A 23,620-nucleotide genomic window follows, 5' to 3' on the forward strand; every position below is an offset into this window, starting at 1 on the left:
GAATGTGTTTACAGAAATAAGCATTCAGTAAGAGGGATTGGAAACCCTCCAGGTAAACAGAAAAATGATGGTACTTGTGGGAGCATTCACTGACTCCAGTAGACATGGGACTAAGCCATAAAATCTGGTGGTTTTGACAGTCCCACCTCCCATCTCTCATAAAACTCTTATTTACAGATCAGATAATTAAAAAAAAAAAAAATTCCTCTTCCTCCTACAGTGATTTAGTATAGAAAGCATTACTCGAACTCCACTGCAGTTTGTGTTTAAGGCTGTATTGAAATAAATGAGCAATAAGGGAATGTGGTCCTAGTGGAGAGAACAGCTCATAAGTGCACTCAGTCTCCAGGTTCTTGCATCAGTTAAGTACTTAATGAGAAAGCTGTAGTAATAAACTGCATTGTCTGAACAGTGGTTGATAAAGGAGAGAGAAGAACTGGTTCAAAGCCTTACCAGAAGGATCAGAAAATTTAAGTAGTTAATAAACAAAAAATGAGGCCTGGCTGTGTGAAAATTTGAGGATGAGTAGCACTTTAAGTGGCAGGGCTTCTACTCTGTGGTGTGAAAGCTCTTTAGGAAGTCCACAGAGGTAGAGTCAAACTCTGTGACAGATTCTTCTAGGATCAATCCTTTGAAGCAGGAGCTGGCATCATGACAAAGTCACAGCTAGATGCAGCTCCTTGTTCTTAGACTATTTGGAAAAAACACAGGGAAGACAACAGAGTGGAAGAGTCCATTTCAGAAGTTGGATCCCAAGGCAAGGCTGCAGGGAAGGACTTGTGACAGTAGAAAGCCATTTGGCAGCAGCCCAAGGCTTTATTGAAGCTCCCTTTAAACTACAACTGTGCAGATGTGAGATATGGTGAAGAGCACATTGGACTACCCTTGAGCTAGATGATAGTAGGCTGGATCCTGTAAGCAGTGAAGGGAAGTGGTACATATGATGCTGCTCTGTTAAGAATAGCATTTTCCCTACCTTATACGCCTTATATAGTCCCCCAAATGAGGAGGACTATATTCATTGCTCACTGGTGGGGAGTTTACTGACTTTATACCAGAGATTCCCTAATCAATGCCTTAAACTACCAGCACATGAAATCTCAGATAGCAATTGCTCTTCTGCATGTGTCACAAAACCTTTTCATCTGTTTTGCTCCCAAGAAGGAAGATTTATGAGAAAGATACATTAATGCTCATTTCTGCTGGAGTGCAGCAAATCATTCAGCAAATGTTTGGGTGCTTGACCTACATTTCCCAGCCTTTAGGATGGACCTTTGCTTGATGGACATATTGTTTATTTTGAAACAACTTTTTATGTCTGAGGAAGGAATTTTGGGCCTGATTTTTCAGTGCTGTTGTTAGCAGCTGTTCCACTGATTTTGACTGGTGTAAGAATTTTGAATCGCTTGTATATACAGGCACTTTAGCGAAGGATTTTGAACTTTCTTCTAGGGTCTTGCTCCTAATCAGCATTGTCCAACTGTAGAACTAGACATCAGGAGAGCATTTTCATTCCTAGATCTATTATTATGTGATTGCAGAAAAGTCATTTATCCCTGTTTCCTTATCTCTACAAGATAAAGAATGTATCTCTGCCGTTGGAAAGCTGGTTTGATTTTTTTAAGTGGCAGAATTGGTACTAGTCTTTCCTATTATGTGAGTATGAAAGAATGCATATAATACAGTGCATTTTTGTGTTGCCAGTAGTAACAGCATAATGAAAATAAAATCATACTTTCCAAGGTGGAAAGTTTCACTGTCAGCATTTCTTCTTAATGCATCTGCCCAAAACTGGAAGGGGGAAGAAGCCACTCTGATCTATATACTACTTTAACTACAAATGAAAGGCTGTTCCCATTCTTTTTCATAGAGCTTTTCATGGGTAATCATTAACGTCTCATCTTAATAACTTTTCTTCACTTTACAGTAATGTCATATTTAGTAGGGAGTCATTCTTTGGATCAAGCCTCACAAGAAAACTTAGGTATATACATTCAAGTAACAATTGAGCCTTACTCTTTTCATATTTCTTGCATGCCATTCTCTGCCTGCACTTTCTGTTTTTACTACAGTAGTTCATGTAACCACCATAAAAAGTAAGGGGCGATAAGACTGAAAATTTATTTAAGCATAAAAAGAAAGTTGCATGACCTTGCAGATAGTTCATTGTTCTGCTGTTCAGAAAACATGGGATCTGATCCTTGCTCTGCCAATGATCTGCTTAGAAACAAGTGCTTTTCTCTGTTTTCATAGAATGGGAATGATACTAACCTACTCTGCAAATCATTTAGAAATTTAGTGTAAGAAAAATATTCTGTAAGAGCTAAATACCATTCCTTATGCAGTCCCAACCTTGCCAACACAAATTCATGCAAGTCACTTTGCATTTGAACTCAGTGGAACAACATCTCTGCATATGTATTTGCAGGTTCTGGTTCAGCAAACGGAAAACAAGTGGATGCTTTTGATCATCTGAATAAAGTTAGTGACATGCGTAAATACCTTGCTGAACTGTGACCTAAGATGTGGGGCAAGAACTTTATCTTCCTGCAAAGAAACATAAAAATAATGCATAACATTTCAGGAATCTGAAAGACACATCATCAGAAATACTAGTATTTTGACTAAATTGTCAAGCTTTTTATTCTATCCCACACAAACATCTTGCTATCATTCAACTTCAGCTCATTGTTCTCATACCCACTTCATTCCACAAACATGAAATCATCAACACACAACTCAGCTTTCCTAGCCTAAGCTCTACAACTTTTGGAGAGCTGCTAGTGAAGCACTCCATTTTTTCATTGGATGATTGGCCCATGCAAAATAGTCAAGACACATTGATTTTGCAGTTTGGTTTGCTTTGTAGTGGTTGATACGTGGAGATATGTTCACTGCAAAGTAAAGAGTGGGTCAACATCCATATGGTTTCTACCTAGGTTGCTGGCTGCATCTGTTGGTGAAAAATGTCCATCCTGTTTTCACAAAGAATTGACCTTGGATTATTCCCTCCATGGATTTGTGTGACATTATTTTTACCTATTTCCAATCACTTTAGAAAGTGTGGATGAGAAGAGGGGCTGAGCAAAGCCTTTAGTGTGCATAAGGGCTCTTTCTCTTTCTGAAGGGGATCAAAGTTGAGCCCAAGTTAGGACTTGTATTCATGTTTCTGGGCAGATAATCTGGATGGTAGGTGAGTTTGGATTTAGAGTTATGCCTGCAATTAAATACCAATGAGGACATACACCACCAAAGAGTGTGGAAATTGGTTGACTAAAAAGGGGTGTTTCCTCCTGAGACATCAGAAACTTGCAAATTTAGACCTCAAGATTCAGGATGCAAAGTGGCTTTTTAAATTAAGACATTGCTTGTCAAGAAGTTAGTCAATTATTTTGAGATTGAACATTTTTGTGAGTTCCTCTCTATAGAAAAGAATATTACTTGATTTCCTTAAAAGGGAAAGCTGACTGGCCAAAGTTCAGAGGTACCTCAGAAGTGCGGAATGCTCTTTGTTTTATATTAAGAAAACACATGAACTCTCTGAGATCAGCTCAGTGTATTCAGTGCAGGATTCATGGCTGTCCTCATAACATTAGTTTCATGCTAATTTCTATTGGGAATAGCTCAAAGGAGAATACTTCTGGAAATCTCATTCAGACTGTTTGATTTCCCAAAGCTAAGTTCACCCATACAAGTACAGGTGATAATGTAGTAAAATATTGGAGTAAACACGACTGCCTTTTGCTTCCAGTTACTTGAGACCAACCAAATCTAATGATTAGCTAAACTGCAAAAATATGGAAAAATTTCTTGATTATTATTACTCCTTGTTAGGTGAAAGTGGTAAACACATGGAAGAGGGCTGTGTTTGATTCACTGTTAGCATTAACTCATTATTTTTCTTCTCATACATGTACCATTTATTTATGAAACTCCAATACTAGGCAAAGAACAGAGAGGAGAGTATCTGGCTTGCATGATGGGATGTAAATGCATTATTTCCTTGCATGACTGTTTCTGGAAAAGTATTTCTAGTTCAGTGGTTCCCACTCTTTATTCTGAGTAAGGGTAAAACATCTGCTGCAGAAGCCAGCCGTCTCTTGTATATCGAGCCACCAAATTCATCTCTCAGATGTTCTAAAATAGTTCCCACTGCTCTTAGGGAGCAGGAATCTGAGAGCTGAACTGTTCTTTAGCTAGGAAGCTTTCAAGCCAAACTGTCTGCACTGCTTCTGGCTTCCTCCTTTTATGGTGGTCTGTATCTACCACAGAATTAAGGAGTTCTCATGCTGGGACTCCACTTCAAAGACAAAGGTTTTGGGAAGATTTTTATTCCACTACAAGGGAGAGGATGCAATAGCATGCAAGACAAGCAATGGCAACGTATCCAAGCTAGTCAGAGAAACTACTCTGCACTTTTATTAGCATGTTTGGGATGCATTTGAATTCCCTCAGTTTTTCAAGCTGCGCTGGAAGTCAGGAATCACATTTTATTGAATGTAAGGAAGCCAAATGAAGTGGGACCACTGTCCCAAGGGGAGGAAGAGTAGCTAATATCAGTAGGAGGAGTCTGAAAGACAAGCAGCAGTACATGAACCTGTGGGTGGGAACCACTGTCCTAGCCACTCTCATGAAGGGTGATGTGATCTGCGCATGCTTCATACTCTGAGACTGAGCCATGCGCATGCTGTTTTAATGAAGGAGATCGTGTCATGAGAACAAATGTTTCCTAAGTCTTTTTAAAAAGTACTATGAAAACAAAAACCCCAGCAGACCCAGATTTCATCCCTTGGAAATGAGAATAAAGTCCATTTTTTCTCTGATGACAGCTAGTCATTATCTGGAAGGAAGCTTGGGTTTTGTTTTAGTTTTCTAGTTTTTAAAATACTGTTGTGTTTTTTCATGTGAAGCTGATGAATTATTTTCTGATTATTCTGCTGCTCTGGCTGCCTGGATATGAACACAATTGTCTATATTTATTGCATAAACATACTGTTATGAATCTGAATGTTACTGTAAGGGTTAATCATCAGGATTCAATTAATGAGGAAGGCTTCAGCTCAGGTAACTTTAGCTTAGACTAAAGACCTGCTTTTTAAATGACTTCTCATCTAGATCTTTCTGTAGTCAATAAAAAGACAGAAGTTCCCCCAGTTGTAAAGTCATCCCAAAGTGAAATGGAGATGAATTGCACTCTGTAGGTTGCTAACTTCCCACTGATTATAGAAAGGGGGCTAAAGATTAATCTTGGACAGGACATTTAACTTTTTAAACAGCTTAAGACAGATCAGATGAGTTCTAGCCCCTAAACCTAAGATGCTCGAGCAACAGCCTTGGGACAACAGTTTGTTCCTACACTGACACTTATCAATGGGGAAAGTTGAGAAACTCCCTAGAAAGAGAATTTGGGAATGCTTTTAGTTTATACTATCTACCTTAAACTCCCACCTACCAAAAAAAAAAAACAACGCCACAAATCAGTGTGCCTACATGTGCAGAGGAAAACACTGCAAATAAGTAGCCTTTTGTGCTGAATGCAGAGGAATATTTTGATCTGTTTTGATCTATGAGGAGGATAGCAGGTCTTGATCACTCCTATTCTTGTATAGCTCCATGGCAGAGATTTCTGCATATATTGCCTATATTTCTGTCCTATATTGAAAAAAAATCTGCAAGATTAATGTTTTGGATACTTTCCATCATTCACTGATCCTTTTCCTGCTGGTCTGATCCCTATAGTTCCTTGCAATGCACTTTATGCCTCTTGTCTTTTGGTAAGGAAGGCAGTTATTACAGGAGTTTTAAGGGGGAAACTTTGAGAGATCTGGATATGTATTTTGAAGGACCAAACAAGTTTCTGGAGAGAGAGTCGGAGGCTGTATGTAATGACAACTCTATTCTTCTGATATAGCACTAAACTGCTATTTATAAACAATAGGGATCCTCTGTCTCACCTATTTTTCTGCTTCTTTGTCTTTCAGGTTGTCTGCCTTAAACATATTCTTCTCTTGAGAACTTCTCTGTAGTGTTACTAAACCACATGTTGTGACATTTAATACATTGCTCGAAGCCAATGTGTAGTACGTGACTACTTCTTGCCTTTGAGGAAATCACCTCATCATCTGACATCATCTGAGTTTCACTGCTAGATTTCTTCCTTCTAGGAGCTTCATTCTCGTCCTGGGAGGTCTTGAACTAAGATGATCAATCTTGAAATCCTGAAGAATAGGTGGTCTATAGTCTCCCCTTTCGTTTGAGATTCATCTATCGTTGGTGACCTGTTAATCCCCCCACCAGGAAAAGCTGATCTCCGCAACAAGCCTGTTGTACATACAATTATTTCAGACCCGGGGAAAAATGTCGTCATTTTATTATCACTGAATAGATCTACTCATGCTAAAACTGCTTCAGTTTCTTCCTTCTTGTAGCTTATTTCACAGTCTCCTTCAGTGTACAAAGATCACCATGATGCCAAGCATGCTTAATTGCTCTGTCTGGTTTTCTTCACATTGAAGACCTCACAAGCTCACGCCCTCTAACATCTTCATGCCCATCAGTTTATATTGCCTGGCTGACTCATTGTTATCACTCAGCTAGATGTTTGGTGCATTTCTTTGCATTAAAATCTTTTTTGGTGATGTGCCATGATTCTAGACTCTTCTTGATCATCCTTCTTGAAATTAATTCTTCCTTCAGACTTTGGTTTTATTACTATTGAGACATGAGAATTTCTTTTCCCCTACTTTACACCCAAAAAACCACACACAACTCATTCAGTTGACTTTTACTTCCTCACCTTTATTTTTCGTGCCCTTTCAAAACTTGCTCATTAGCTGTCATCTTGTCCTGTATATATTTTTCCTATATATGGTAGCTGAGTGCTTGAAGAATCCAAATTTCACAGAAATGCCATGGAGTTAAGACATCTGTCTTGTAAAGCACTACTGCTCTCAAACGTGGCCTCTGAAAGAATAGAAAAGTGATAGTGATGCAGAAAAGAGGTCACAGGATTCTCCCTATCTTAGTAGAACACAAACCACTTGTTGGGACCCCACACTCACCATTAGTTTAACCTTTAGAGCACCTTAGTGGATTAGTTAGATAAAGATTCTAACCCAAAAGCAAGCACTATGGAAACCACTTTTTAAACAACTGCTTAAGACCGAACATGAGACTGCCCTACACGTTCTGTGATGACTAATTTGCCACAGATGTCAACAAGTAACATCTCATATTTTTCTACAAAGAAGGAAGTAATCCCTGATTTTTGCTCTATACATTTGTCTGCACTTTGTTTGTCTTTCCCCCATGCCATGAATTCCTCAGGAAATCACATTAGGGCAAAGTCTGGGTAATATTAATACCATTCACTTAGAATGTTCTAATTCTTCACTCAAATCCATACTTTATCTTTTCACATGATTGACTTTAGTCTTGGCAATGCTGATATAGGAGAACTAGCTATGTGTCTCCATACTCACACAAGTCCTTTTTAATTACCATTTCCATACTTGCATACACATATGCACTTCATACACACAATGGCAGGACGGGTATCTGAATTTACTAGGCTGCAGAAATTGCATTCACAAGTATTGTCACGTTGTCAACAAGAAAATTCAGAAGGCCTGAAAAAACATCCTGCACAAAGGTTTAGTGCTTCCATCTTTTGTGACAGGGAAGCCCATATTTCATTACAGGTCAAAGATATATTAATCAGAAACAGATAGTAGAGATGAAGGCCCCAGTAATTCATCTTAAAAAAAAAAAAAAAAAAAACAAAACAAAAACACACACAAAAACCTGCGAACCTGGTGATGTTCAATGCTCAGCTGTAAACTGCAGTATTCCTACTAGAGTCAGCACTCTTATGAAAGCTGCAAAGTCATCGTATGTGTCTTTAAATCCATCTCGCCTATATCATTTTAAGAGGAATGTCCTAAGAACTTCCATTGTGGAGGGATACTGCCACAGACAGAGCTTGGAGATAGAAATAGGTCCTTCTTTCAAAGAGGTGCGCCAATGACACCAGAGATGCTAGAAAATAATCCATCTGACCTAGATAACTCCTGAAATAGAGAATAAGTACTTCTGTGAGTGAGACCCTTCACTTGAAAGGTCTGCACACAAGTGTCCATTTTTGTCCGCTATGTCCTTGCACGGTGGACCCTCCCCACACTTGCCTCTCCTGCCAGCAAGTTCAGTGGCTTCAGCTGAGCATACTGCACAGATGCCTCTCTGCATACCTATGAAATCTCTTTCTTTTGGTCACCACTGCTGTTCGTCCTTCAGCTCTGCTCCCATCTGTGGCTCTCAGAAACCTGATAGCTGCAGTGGCTTCTTCTCTCCCCCCACTCAACCTGCCTGCCCTTCTCTCCTGCACCTAAGTGCCTCTTGACCATGCGTGCACAATTTACCTCTCCCCAAAGCTGTCCCACACTGCAACATCCAGGAATGGGTTAAAAGGCAGGCTTTCTTCCCATGGCTTAACCCCACATTTTTTTAACAAATGTGCAATTGACAAATATTTAAGCAGCAAAGTGAACAAGCAAATCAAATAATTATACCATCTTTCACCTATGAAGTGTTCAGAGCATATTTAAGCTGATACACTCACTAGCAAATTCCTTTTGTGTTGCTCTTTTCAGTGGTATTAGTAATTGTATTTAAGACCGTTACAGTCATCAGGCTGTCAGAAGGGTTATGATGCTGGTAAGATGGCAAGTAGATGCAATTCTAGCTTTATGTTGTCACTGAAAGAAAAATGTCTTTGGTCAGTAAATCTGTAAGAGGACAGTGCAAGGAATCATTGGAGGAACAAAATATGTCACTTTACTACAATTCGTATAGGTCACCTCTATTTCTAGTATAGTGAGAGATGACAGAAAGTGAATGGTGGAGAGAACTGGGTAGCCTGCCCTTTTTTGATAATTTATTTGGTTCACAGCACATCTGACTTTCTTTTAGTCCTGGCTATGCACATGAGTTATTCATTTAATAGCCTGCCACAAACCCAGTAGTTAAAGAAAGCACTGAACAGGAAAGGCCAAGCATCCTTATCATTAGACAATATAACTGCCTAAGTAGTGGTGTTTCTCTTCCTAATAATAAATCTAATGCTTCAGACATGCTACTGGAGCTGGAGCACTGTGATACATTACGTAGAGAGGATAGCAAGACCCTCTGGTAATATTTTCAACATTGATACAAAAAATGCTCATAAAAAGCAGTTAATTATCTGTGGAGCTTAGCTGTTGCTTACAAAGACTTTGATATATTATGGTAGCCCCAGCAGTGTCCTTGTGTACAAAACATTTATTTAGCTCATTATATACTTAAAGCATCATGAAAACAAGTTAAAAGTATACAAAAGAGGAAAATGATTACTTTTGCTTATTTTGTAGCCAAAAGCTGGGTCTCTTGGATCGGGTTCGTGGTACCAATACTAAAGGAAAGCTATTTACCCCTCTGAATGTAGATGCCATTGAAGAAAGTCCTTCGAAAGAGCCTAAGAACGTTGTCTTGAATAATAAGGAGCGTTTTCGCACTGCATTCCGAATGAAAGCGTATGCTTTTTGGCAAAGCTCAGAAGGTAGCCCATCTGTGTTGATTTCTTTCTATCCATCCCCTATTTTCCCCATTTTATTTTGTTCCTCTGCATCTTCTGTTGAAGGTTTGTGACTTTCTGGGCCAAGCATGGCCGGTCCCTGGTTTTATGTGGCACATTTGGGGAAGCTCCAGGAAATTAATGCTGGAGTCCAGGCAACAACACAGTGCTTGAAATAAGACAATGGCCCTCCATAAAAACAGCAATTGCTATGGGATAAAGGCAGTGGTGGAATCAACCTATTTGACCTGAAAAAAGAGGGCACACTGGGCAGTGAACCTATATCCCCATAAAAGCACGTGCTATCATGGCTCAGTTTATCTGCAGGGATGCTATGCTGAGGTAGCTCCCTCCTAGACTGCATCCAGCCCTGCACTAACCTGTGTCCAGGCAGTTCAAATATCTCCTCATTGCAATCTCTTAAAACCTTGTTTTATAGAGTCAACTGTTGCTTCCCTTCCACTCTCCCTAAGACTGGTGAGCCTCAGCAGATTTCCATTGGGTGTCCATGCAACATCATAGGGCATTTTTCCTCTCAGCTTCTCTGAGCACACATTTTCCTCTTCTTCTAAATGGTCTCTAAATAACAGTTTCTCCCTTATTGTGCCAGCTGCCACCAGTGCATGCTGGGCAGACTACCATGCATGTAGTCTGGGTGTCCACACCGGGAACTTGATTATCCTCTTCCACAAAGCTGCATGAGCTCTAAGTAGTGCAAGCGGGAGGAGAACTTGACCTGTAGCTTCTACACCTGTTTAGCCTTACGTAAAATAACTTTGGCAAAGATTTATCATTGTAAAAGCTCCTAAAAGTGGGAACTTCTAATCCATTGGAAAGGAAGAAAAGTTCCCAAGTTTCAGAAATGCTGGAATCTGAGAGGAGATCCCTCAAATAATGCATCTTATGGCTGTCCCAGCAGAATTATGAAATCCCTTTCAAGAGCTGACCAGAGAGAGGAACCTGCAAGAGATGTTCCTTTACTAAATTACACTTACATTATGTAGTGCTTTAGTTAGCCAGACCTCCCTCTAAGCACTGTGTGGTCAGATGTTCACACAGCTTTTTTTGACCTGCTTTGCAGATGCAGGAACAGGGGAACCCATGGCAGAAGAGAGAGGCGACAGTAGTGACTTCCTTATGGAAGATATGATCCCCACATTCAAGACAGCGATCCGAGCTGTCAGGTAAATGTCTCTGATGCTCCTCAATGCTTTGTTTTGACTTTGAAAGCTTCTGCTTCAGGAAATCACATTACCATGTTGCTACATGTTGATTCCTTGTTGCTGTTATTACTTTTTAAAAATGCAATAATAATTCTAGATATATTGAAAAGCACAAGACAGACCCTATTTAAAGTCCTCTTTGAAAATATGCAGAAAGGAAAATGTTTTTCAGTAACATTGACTATGCCATTTTTGCAAGATACTCCATAAATATATTTATTATAAAATAATATTGTATACAGTTCCTCATTAAAATATGCTATAAATATAGTATCTTGCTCGATTTAGTGACTGTAGTATTTATGTAAAACTGGAATTTAAGCTTAACAATAAACTCTGAGCCCACTCAACTCTTCTTTATTCACAATTGTGTGAGTGTGCAATATACTTTTCAGCTGTCATATTTTAATAGATGATGAGGTCTCCATTTCAGTAGTCTTCAGCTTCTGACATGTCACCTCTATTTTCATATCACGAGAGATATTTCCTAGGGTTAGAAAACTCCTAGTAAGGCTTGATAATTTGTTTAGCACATCAGGCACATAGAATTCATTCACTGATGGTCTATTACTCCTCCACTCAGTATTTTTTACTCTCATCCCTTGAAAAATGTCCCCATAGGAAAATACTCTACTTTCATTGCAATTGCTTTCTATTCCAGAAGTTAATTTTGGGCTAGGGAGTTTCTACCTTCCAGGTGCTTCCACAGGCTTTGCTCATGTTACCCATGACTGCTTCCCTCCCACTGGTAGTTTCTTCATCCCTACTTCCTCCACAGTTTTCACTTTCTTTCCCTGATACCTACTTGCTTTCAAAGACAGACTATACATCTGTCCTGTTTTCCAGCCCCACCTCCATGAAACATGCTATTATTACTTTTGTAAAACTTCCTTTCCTACATCCTGTGCATATCTAATTTTGTGCAATTTCCCTTTAAACTCAATCATGAGCCAGGCTTTTTTTTTTTTTTTTTCTTGTATAGTTTACCCAGACCCTGAATGTTAATGGGAAGTAATTCTTTCAGAAAAAACCTTTAATGGGTTTTCAGTGTCATGATCAAGGAGATTTTAAATTGAAATTGCTTACAGTGTGATTCCTATTTTCATTTTTTAAGTATAGTTTTGCTGTTATCATCTATGGCTTGGTTATAATAGGCATAGGTATAATTTTGAAATCTTGAAAGATTTATAAGCAACAGAGTTAAAGAGTCGAAAGCCCTTAAAAAGTCGTAGTAGAATTATCTTTGCTAAATGAAAGTTTATACAGATTTTAAAAAGGTTAAAAAAACCCACTAACCTTGAATAAAAAACAAGTCAGAATCTTAACAGAGGACAGCAATTTCCCTATTCAGACCAATAAGAACATAGAGACTCTACTGAGAAAGCAAACCCTTGGATTCCAAGCCTAAGACAGATTAAAGAAATAAAATGCTTTTCATTCTTTACATATGTTTCTTGTCTATTTGTTTAATTTACCAAGATATAACAGTGTAAACTAATGTATAAAAAAAGAATGATAACAGTTTTCAAGTGGTCTGGCCAGCACTGGTCCTTTTTATAAGAATTGTTATTAATTATTAGGACATTTTATAATAATCGTAATAATAACAGCAATTATATTATTATATGTTATTACAAGAATAACAATAATGTTATACTGCTGTTTTTTCAAGGACACTTCAGGTAGTTCTAACACTTTTTCTTTTCTCCACAACTTGAACTGCTGCTGACTTCTTAACTTCCACATTTCTATCTAATTAACATTTCCTATCCGAAACTTTCCCAGGTGCAAAATGAAAACCAAGCTGAAAATTATTCAGTATTATAGATACAATAAATTAGCTTTATAATAGGTTGAAGCATAAAAAAAGCAGCTTCAGCTTCACAGCTTCAAAATCTCCTGTGACTTGTGTTGTTCAAAATCAAATTCCACATATGATCTTGTAGCTTTGAACCATTTCTAGTTATGATAATAGCACTGAAAAAGACATTTTGTGTGTGTAATTTGTTTTAGCCTATTAATTATGAAAAGCCAACTATTACATATTTACAAATGTGCTATGATATTAGAGATTCTCTGCTAATGTTTTATTGCCTTGTTTTGAAATAACATGCTCAATTTCCAAACATCCAGAGTATTTGTCAATTATTTGATAAACCTGCAAATTATCATTATGGAATTTATATAAGAAGTTAGTAATTTTTATGTTTATTATGCAGAATACTACAGTTTCGTCTCTATAAAAAAAAATTCAAGGAGACTTTGAGGCCTTATGATGTAAAGGATGTGATAGAGCAATACTCAGCAGGGCATCTTGATATGCTTTCCAGAATAAAATATCTTCAGGCAAGGTAAGAATCCTCTGGTAAATGGGGAAAATGTATAGCTGTGCTGGCAAAATAAAAGCATAGTTGGCCTATTTGCATACAAGGCCGCCCAGAAGCTGTGTCTTTGCATAGCGTAGCTGGTCCATAAGAAAGCCTTTTTCTCCAAAGAATAAAAGCAAGTGAGCAGCTAGCAGGGGTAACTGCAGCAGAAGAGACCACTGGCTCATATGTAGAACAAAGAAATCAGAGTAAAAAATCCCATGAATTTTCTTGACCATTGCCTTATTTGATTAGGGTCAAGTTTCTCCCCTTCTTTCCTTTTTACAGATGATAAATAAAAGCGATAGTTGCTCTACATGAGCTTTACTTTGGGCTGGATTCTCTGCTGACCTGTGCTTGGTGAAACATCTCATACAAGTGCAAAAATACATCAGCACAGAAGGTTTTACATCCCCTTCACTTAGGTGTAAATTGACCTATATGAAAAAAATTGGAATTTCAGGCCTTTGTGACTCTTCAGGTGCAATCTGCTCCCACAGTTGTTCCCTCACAGGAGCGGTTAACATATGTCTATAAAAATTTGTGCTGCTTGCATCCTGAATCATGGGTGCAGGTCACAGCTTGAGCTAGTAAGCTTGTCTGGGTTTGGGTGCACGTGTATGTATATGCATGTAGCTGTATTAGCTCAATCTCAGCACAGCACTGTCCACATTCCCTGAGCCCTCCCAGTCACTCTGAATAGTAAAATGCCACGCAGACATAACCTTGATTTCTCTCAGGAATGGGCTGAGCAAGTGAAATTCTTGCTGCTCGTTTGGACTTATCTAGACTTACCTTGACTTTGTAAGGCTGCTCTGGTCCTTCTGTTGAACTTCATAATTTCTTATTTCAGAGTGCTTTTCCACATACTGGGCTATCTCATTTTCAAGTATATAACATGTCTGGTTCCCACCTCACTATTACTGCTCTAGAAAAGCTGCTGTCTTTAATTATATACCACAAAACACCATTGTTACTTTATAAAATGAGCTCTGCATCGCAGGAGATTAAGTTTCAATGCAGTAATATCTTTTGGAACTCAGGAAGTTGAGGAGGACTCATGATGTTAGAAATTTATGGTAGGGTCTGTACGCCTTACACTGGAGATCCTTCCTTTACCTCAGACTGAGGTGTTGTGTGATTTTGGACAGCAGAGCACCTCTCAAATACTCGCTTGTGTCCTAGCAGCAGTAAAAGTGCCTGCCATGATTAGGCCCATCTCATGCAGTGGTTATGGCAGGTGAGTCAGGACGGGAATCACAGCACAGCCTCAGCTCTGCAATGTTCAGCTCTGCGATGTTCAGCTCAGCAATGATGTGCCGCGGTATAAAGAATCACCAGTAGTGCAAGAACCACAAAATTTCAACAGCTGTTTTGCACGTATAGAGGGAAGACCTTTTTAGAGGTCTTTGAAGAAAAAGCATAATCCTGGCAAGCCATGTGAGATTCCTGTTATAGTTAACAGGGAGCTAGTCAACATAATTAATGGCCTTTATGGCACAATTAATCCCTGCTTAAACCAGCTGCCTTAATTTGGTCAGCTGAATCTCCCTTACACTCCCCCAAATTTTCTTCACTGTGCTGACTAGATCTCCACTGATTGTAATCAGACAAAACCAGGGAGGTGAGTACTACTCGTTGTGTTTATGAATAGCGAGATGCCATAGGAGTTTGATGAGACGTTGACTGATGGCCCAGCAATGCTTGCGTGCCTACCAAATATCTAGCTAGCTTTGTGAGGTTTGCCTTGAACTTTCCTAAGTTCCATTTTCAAAACTCCATGGGGCACCCTGAAGCCATGCAATGTACCTGCATGGATTGTCTGATAATACAGATAACTGCTCTGTGGACTAGCACTGACTGATATCTGGTCAGCTTGGTGTGTGGCCTGAATGAACAGAGGCTTGCTTGCACCTGAGCAGTTGGATATGCCAAATGAAAGAATAAATGTAGTAAAATAGTGTAATTAAATATGCTGGAGCCTCCCAAACAATCCTTTTGGTTTTGTTGCAAATAAAAAGTCAAGTAGGATTCCTTGTAAAGCATCATTTATAGTTATATTTTTCAAACCAAAAGAATAATTAGCAAAGACAAAAAAAATTACTGATGATTAGGCAAAATAACTGCTAGAAAGTCATTGGTTTATTAAGAGTATCAGGAATTGCCACCTTTCACCAAATTCTGATTTTGACTATCCAGCACAAAACCTGATGGGTCTCTCCTGACATTTTTAGGAGCAGCTGTTACTGGAGCTTTTTTGACAATCACACTATTTAGTTCCTTTGAAGGAAACGAAGTCATATGTTTCAAATGTCAAAGTTTGGAAACAGTGAGCTAGATAATTACTTAGTTACCGTGAAATTACCAGGTAATTACAATTCTATGTATTGATTGTAGACCCAGAACAGAACAAGCATGTCATGACCCTCAATACAGTACCAAACCAAAACATGCTTCCTTTTTGAATCTTTGCTACTGTTTGCTGCAGAAGTGCATAGCATTTTCTATCATGTGTTAGCATTTAGAGATGGACTTATGCAGTTGCACTTTTCTTTTTTTCAGAGTAGATATGATTTTTACACCTGGACCTCCATCTACTCCCAAGCATAAGAAATCCCAAAAGGGAGGAGCTTTTTCTTACCCTTCACAACAGTCTCCCAGGTGAATTTTTTATGCCTCATATTTTGCACAGACCAAAACAGAAATAAAAAGTTAATTCATACCAATAAGCATGCCCTTCATTCATCAGCCAGTACACTGTTATAGTAATGATACCGAGAGGATATGTTGCTACAAGATACATATGTGTAAATGTTGAGCCAGAAAGACACTACTTTCCCTAAGAACAATGTATGATGGAAATCTAAACTTAATGGCTTCATAATTGTCTAGCTGAGCTCCTCCACAGTTTGGAAATGTGATTTTATATGAAATACATACATTTGATTGCTGATGTGCTGAATTTCTAACATTCAACTAGTAAACCCAGCTAAAAACTCACTAAAAATCACCAATAGTTTGAAGGTAAACCAGTTATCTTCCTGAAGTGGAAAAAAAATTCATTATAGCCCCCACCAAATGGCAAGCACAGAGTTTTAATGATGCTGCTTTTAAACCAATGATTGATGAGAATTACTGAAAATAAATGGCAATACCAGGTTTCTGGTGTGAAAGTTACAGCATGTTATTGTATTGCTGCATTCCTGGTAGCAAGAATTCAGTAATAAATGACATTTCTTCTGTTATTTACAACTATCAATCTGTCAATAAACACCCATGAAGAACCACACAAGGCCATCAACAATCTGTACCCAAAGCTGTTACGGTTGCTCAGAACAAAAGTAATCTTACAAAAAATAAATTAACTTGGCTCTATCTGGTTTATCCCACCCAGTGAAAAATCTAAAAACATGTAAATGTGAAGACAGAGACGTACATATATGATATGGAAGAGGCAATAATCATGGGGGAAACAAAACAGATTGCAAAATTTGAGTGAAACCGTATCATCAGTAACCCAATGTGCAAAATCTGACATGTTTTAGTTATAGTTTCTCTCTAGTAAGATATATTCACAGCTATATTTTGAATTTTGTCAGAAAGAGAAGAACTGGACCTGTTAAAACAAAAGTTTTAGGGTATATTTGTTCTAAGTCATATCAAAGAACATGTGCTTAGAAATTGTTTTTCTAGACTTTGACATAGATTATGGAAAGATATAGATTCCTTTGAGGTTGGTTTGGAACCCTTTAGATAAAGATTTAACTTGATAATGACCATCCCAGATCCCATGAAGCTATAAATCAAAGTTCTTCAGTTAAGCAGAGATCATCATCTTACCTCCTGAAGTTAGTCCATCTGATGGATGGGCAGTAGGAGATTACATAGAAGAAAATTTATTCTGGAATCTACTTTAAATCTGAAGGCCAGCAGAAATCAGCATTTCCAGTATCTGCCACTTACTATTTGGTTTAATGAAATTGAGAAAAAAAAAAACCCACTCAGCCTTGAAACTCAAGATTCAGTCTTCAAAGACACTAATTAGAAAGAATAAGATTTAAAAACACATGTCCATCTGTAGACCCACTATCTAGACTATCTCAACATTTTTCACAAACCTGAAATAAGTCCAAGTCTGAGATTAACTTCACTTTCATTTTGAAATTTTTGTTTGCTTTTGTTTTTTCATAATCTTTATCTTAATTTTGAACCAAAATAATTTTAAATTAAAAATCAGGAATGCATTTTTTAGAAATGTCTCGAAATCACATAGAATAGACTTTTGCTCCTGTTTATATGACAAATAACTAAATTAAATTTTTTTCTTAAATGGGGTCCAAGGAGCTATATGAATATACCACCAAGATGGTACTTCTGTTTTCTGATATAAATTATTTACTGTGATGTAAAGAAAAACTGAACACTAATGGAGTTATTAATTCTTTGTAGAAATGATCCGTATGTAGCCAAAGCATCTACAGCAGATACTGAAGACCAAAGTATGATGGGCAAATTTGTTAAAGTTGAACGACAGGTATGTAATTTCATGACAATGATGGAGGCTGAGGCGCTTGTACAGAAGAGATAAAGCTGACATAAATTCTGTATGAGTCTTTGTCTGATCCAGGCAGATTTGTACTGTTGGTGATCAAGACTCACACAGATCTTGTACTAATGATCACAAAACTAAGTTGATAGTTTTTCATGGAAGAATTTAATTAACTGGGAAGTGTGCATTTTGAAACCTGTTGAATTAATGTCGTTATATATGGCAGCAAGACCCTAACATGATGTTTAGGTGGGACTTTTTCACTCCCTTAATCTCCATACTCATCATGTCTGGTGTTTTGCTGTGAGCACCACCTTCTTTTGTGGGGTCTGGCACTCAAAAAGACTGCCTCCACAGGTATTTTTGGGCCCTCTTTGTGCATCCTAACCTATTGCTTAGCACGTCAAGACACTCATTTTTAAATACTTAACTAAGTAACATGGAGGCTAGTGGCATAGGTTCACATCAGTTCCTTTCATGGAATGTAAAGGTTCAAGCACAAAGTACTATCAAAAGAGAAAGGAAATTAGTCCTGATATTTAACCCTAGTGTTCTGGGACTATTAAAAGTTAGAGAATAGGTCTGTGTAAGGTAATTCCATCTGTTGTATTTTGGTAATAACTATTTACTGTATGGTATCAAGACTTTGGTCATAACGTTGTAGACTGCTGTTGGATGCTGGACTGCCAAATATCCAGCAGCACTAAGAATTTTTTTGGCACAGTTCATAGCGACTGGTCTTCTTAATCTGAGGCAGTTAGAGGATAAGCTGACATCCACTGCAGTCCAGCTTCCAAGGGAAAGTCATGATTATCCTATAATTACCTTCATGACCAATAAAAATTGACCATTGCTGGGGGCAGTGCACCTATGGAAGCATTGACTCTTTCATTGGACAACTGACTTGAGACAGTATCATAACATTGGTATTTTTCAGGTTAATGACATGGGGAAGAAACTGGATTTTCTTGTTGATATGCATATGCATCATATGGAACAGCTGCAAATACAAGTCGCTGAGATAAGTCCATTGAAAGAAACTGCTTCTCCTGCAAAGGAGAAGAGAGAAGAAAACAAATATTCTGAATTAAAAACAATAATATATAAATACACTGAGCAGTGTGCTCATGAAACTCCTTACAACTTCCAGCAGGTTCCAGTCAACAAAGTCAGTCCTTATGGTTTCTCAGCACATGGTCATATGACTCGTTCACAACCTTTATCAATAGGTGGGCAAAACTCTGGCAAACTGCAAGCCACACCTTCCTCTATTTCATATGCAGAAAGGCCAACAGTTTTGCCTATATTTACATTAATAGACTCCCAGGTTAGCTACCATTCTCAAGGAGACCTACAAAGCCCTTACTCAGATAAGGTGTCTCCAAGGCAGAGAAGGAGCTTAACAAGAGACAGCGATACTCCATTATCCCTTCTCTCCGTCAACCATGAGGAACTTGAGCGCTCCCCAAGTGGCTTCAGTATCTCCCAAGACAGAGACGACTTCCCGTTTGGCCCCAATGGGGGATCGGCGTGGATGAGAGAGAAACGGTACCTAGCAGAGGGGGAAACGGACACAGATACCGACCCTTTTACACCAAGTGGCTCCATGCCTTTGTCTTCTACAGGAGATGGGATTTCAGATTCAATATGGACCCCTTCAAATAAGCCAGTTTAAAAGTGCGTGTGGGGGCAGTCACTGGTTGACTTCTCCGTGTAAAGTAAGCATACTTTGTATATCTCACCTACTCTACACCCAAAGCTTACTAGTCCAAAACACCAATGGCTGCATAAGATGCATGTGATGTTAGTGGTAGTCATTCTGCACCATTTCATACAATTTACTAATGCAGTTTTTTTCATGCTACCAAAACTAAGGAGCTTAGTTTTGAGCATGGTTTGCATGACTTTACCCTATATAAATGGTACAGCTGATTTCTTCTATGATACATATCTATCTGATACTCTTCAATACAACAATGGTGAATTGATAACAGGCAAGATATGGTGGTCCTTGCTACATTTTGTAAACAGAGCAGCAAAGTAAAAATAGTTTCAGGAGCAATATCCCTTTGTGGAAACATAACGTCTGAACCCATTTTCCAGTATAAGTAAATCAATCTCTAACCAACCTAGCCAAGAACATCTAATATTCAAAGCAGGGAAAAAGCTGAGTCAAAGTAAATGACCTTACTGAAATGGTTTTGTGAACTAAATGTTTCTTATATGATCTATTATACAGCTACCCATGAAATACAATGTCAAAATGGAATTAGGGATAGAATTTAAAATTATCAAAGCCACCTCCTGGGATTGGTCATGCGTATTTATTTATTGTAAGATGTAAATATAAATCCCTCAAACTACTTTGAAAATCTCCACTAGTGTTTATAAAATTGGTCAAAGCATGACTACAATGCCATTTTGTGGAAAATCTTTTGCTCAGCCCATTTGTTACTTATGGGGCCAAATTTTCTTTCTGTTCCAAAAATAGGGTTGTCCAGTAGGTTTATATGCTACACTCTTTTATTGACTTATGTGCTGCCAAGTATGCTGCATAATGTAACTGTGCCTCAGTTTCCCAATCTGTTAATTGGGAGTTATACTTCCGTACAAATATACAGGTTGTAAGGCTTAATTCACTAATATTTGCCAAGCACTTTGAGCTCCTCAGATGTGCAGAATGTTGCTACTCTGTTCCCTGAGAGTTCCACAATGTGGAACATGTGGGATGGACATGTGGGATGCTGACAGGATCTGTTTCTCTCTGTTTACTGTTTCTCTTGGAAATGGACTGCTCCAAATCCATGAATGTGTGCCATATTTAAGGTCAAGGTACAAATAAATAAATACCAGAGGGATAAGTACACTCCCTAGGCCTCAGACAATTATTTTTTCATGGGAATTGAAAATTTTGTTGAGGGAGAGCAGGAAAACAATCCAACCCACTGGGAACAGGGCAGAAATGAATCAAAGATCTCACCATTACAGAGGGAATATAGTATCTATACAGCTAGTGAAACCAACTTGTCCAAATATCCTATGCAGGATTCATTTGATGTCAATCCAGGTGTCCGTGAAATAGCATCCATTTGATCTCAAGTTCGATGGCTATGCATTCTTTACAGCTGGTGGAAAACTGATCAGTACAGTCGGTGAGCACAGGGTACAAGAATCAAAGCACATATCAGCTTTAGGATGAGATTAATCTCATCTTTAACTCAATTATCTACAATGACCAGATTTCTACCAACTTCAAAGGGAACTTAGATATCAGATGATCAGAGACACCTACCCCAGGCTCTCACCCCTACCCCACTGATCCAAGGCGCAGCCTCTCTACCATGGCTCGTCCACCTCCTGTTGAGAATGACCCCTGTCACTCCACACAATGACTTCATCACCATGGCTAGAGCACTGACCAACAAAGACATGAGGATTTGGCCCATGTAAGATGTTAGAAAGTGAACTTTCTGTAGTGACTGCTTGTATCGTACTGCAGCTGCACAACTGAGGATCGCTGGCACGTCCAATCAGAGCACAAGAAAGAGATACACTTTACTGGGCTTCCCAGGTGTAACTGGGTATTGCGCAGGTCTGGATAGAGTGCGCTTCAATGGAAGATACCTTGTTGGGTTTTGCCCACTGTAGTAAACTTCATGTTTGATTCCTCAGTATCTTTGACATTTCATAACAGTCATTCCATTCAGGGAGCTTCTATTCTCTTCCAGATATAGGCATTGCCTTCATCTTCATTGTTTATTCTTTATTTAAAGAGACATCTAAAGGATTAGGATCTTCTTACTTCATCTGCTTCTTCAGCTAAATCACGATACATCCTTCTGGGACAGATGTTCAGGGAGAACAAATTGCTGTAGTTACTCGAGTAAACAATGCAGACCAGTTACAGCCTTTGAAGACTGGGCTGAGCCCATGGAGCTGTCCTGAGGCCAGTAACTACGATGACATGAGGTACAATTTTGGTAATTACTTAATTGACCTGAAAGATAATCTGTGTTTGGTACAGTTTCATGGCAAAACTCGAAAAGAATAAAACTAGCTGACAAAAGTGTAATTTATTATAATTTGGCATATTGAGAAGAATTCTTTGGCCATCAGTGATTCTTGGAAATACCTGTATTGCACCTGCTTCAGGCTTTCCGATGAATGTCTGTGGCAACTTGTAAGTTTTAACCCTCACAAGACAAACGAATGAAAAAGAATAAAAACTGATTTTAACATTGCTAGACTACTTCTGAAATTGGTGTAAGTATATGCTAGACAAGCCTGCTTCACTTTTCTTGTATGTCAAGTGCCTGACATTCCTACTGATTTCATTTGAGTTTGGCCCTTCTTAAAATGCTTTCTAGATCTGAGCAATCAAAAATCAAGGCAGCCAAAAACCAAGTGCAATCTGAGAAATGTGTGTGTGAATGTCTTTGACAGGGGCTATGCCATGTGGTTCCCTGCCCAATTCCTCCTCAAATTCTTCAGTTCAGGTTTCTAATCTCTCCCATGACAGGTTATATGAAGGGAATCTTTTATCAGTAGTAAACCTGGCTGAAAATCTGTAAATCACCTCCTTGTAAAGGTATGTTCATTCCAAGAGAAAGTCCAAGCACAGGCAGAGACTTGGATGAGTCTTCACGTGCACAGAGTGCAGCCCCAGAGAAAGTGGGATAGCAGCTGAACTGCCTTCAAGTTAGCATTTTCAATGGGTTGTAAGCAATTTACTATATGCAGTTTAAAAACACCAGGTCAAGTATCTGTAGCCACATCATGAAATATTTAATGATGTGCTAACTGGCCAGATAAGGGCTGCCTCTTCTTAAAAGGCACTGGTGGTAAACTCAGCAAGACCCTCTGCAGTGGACATCTTTGGATCCTCTGGAAGAGACCCAAGAAGAGGGTCAAGGAAGTCTGATTAGCTTATTTTAATATTTGTTTTTCCTACCACACTTCTTTGCACTGAAACCAGTCACTACTCTGTCCAGAAAGGTGATGTGCTTACCAGCTCTCTGCCTCCTACATCATCTAGATTAAAAATAGGGTGTGCATCAGTTCTGCTGTCTGTGCTGGCAACAGATACATGTCAAGATGTCACCACCAAGGTGAGATCTGGAGACCATCCTAGATCGGGGACATGCACACAAACTTCATCAGACTCCAGTTCAAGTTGACTTTAGGAAGTGAATCAGCCTTGGAACTGGAGTTTATGTGCCTGCCATGGATACTGGACAAAACAAAATAAAGTATCATCTGTGATTATAGATCCTGGCAACATTTAAAAGGTCAGAACCTGTTTTGCAGAGTAGGTTCACCACATACAAGGAATCAATTATTCACAATTTCATTTGAAGGAGGCATCTGGGTCAATAGTACTCTTCATACTAGGAATGGATAATGTCAGTAAGAAACCTTCTCAAACTGGTGCACTGGGAGCAGGATTGGGTCTTAATCTGCCTTTATTTGTGAATTTCCTTGTGAAAGCCAGCACTGATTTGGAGACATTTTTCTTAGCTACATTTTTACACTGATTTTTCAGTCACCAACATATCACGCACATCTGTAAGTTTTTTAAAAGGTGAATCTGTGTTTACATTGTGTACCTCTCTTTGCAGCATTATTATCAATCAAGCTTCCTCAGTTTAAATTCAAACTGAGAATATTTCATTAAGGCAGAAGTTAATGTTTAGCTAAAGTATGCAGGTATAGAAAATGTGGTTTATGCTCCATTTAAGGAGTTGGTCCTTTAAAAAAAATCTAGTCAGGTAATGGCTGTTGTCCTTGCCTTGGCTTTTCCCTGCACTGAATTAATCAGTCTGGCTCCTATCAAAATAAAAGGGAATTCAGCACGTGGAGAGATTGATTGAAAAGT

At 38.6% G+C, this 23,620-nt stretch overlaps 1 protein-coding gene across 1 annotated transcript in view; it reads left to right on the plus strand.

Moving 5' to 3' along the window:
* Positions 1-19,503, plus strand: part of KCNQ3 (potassium voltage-gated channel, KQT-like subfamily, member 3) — a 33,604-nt gene extending 14,101 nt beyond the window's left edge. The window contains exons 9-14 of the mRNA XM_009584286.1: positions 9,405-9,592; positions 10,689-10,791; positions 13,050-13,181; positions 15,759-15,857; positions 17,646-17,730; positions 18,683-19,503. Coding sequence (XP_009582581.1) covers positions 9,405-9,592; positions 10,689-10,791; positions 13,050-13,181; positions 15,759-15,857; positions 17,646-17,730; positions 18,683-19,420 — 1,345 coding nt within the window. The 3' untranslated portion in view covers positions 19,421-19,503. The remainder of the gene's footprint in view (positions 1-9,404; positions 9,593-10,688; positions 10,792-13,049; positions 13,182-15,758; positions 15,858-17,645; positions 17,731-18,682) is intronic.
* Positions 19,504-23,620: the final 4,117 nt, after the last annotated feature.

This window comes from Fulmarus glacialis, unplaced genomic scaffold (genome assembly GCF_000690835.1).
Source record: "Fulmarus glacialis isolate BGI_N327 unplaced genomic scaffold, ASM69083v1 scaffold25068, whole genome shotgun sequence".
Taxonomy (NCBI): Eukaryota; Metazoa; Chordata; class Aves; order Procellariiformes; family Procellariidae; genus Fulmarus; species Fulmarus glacialis.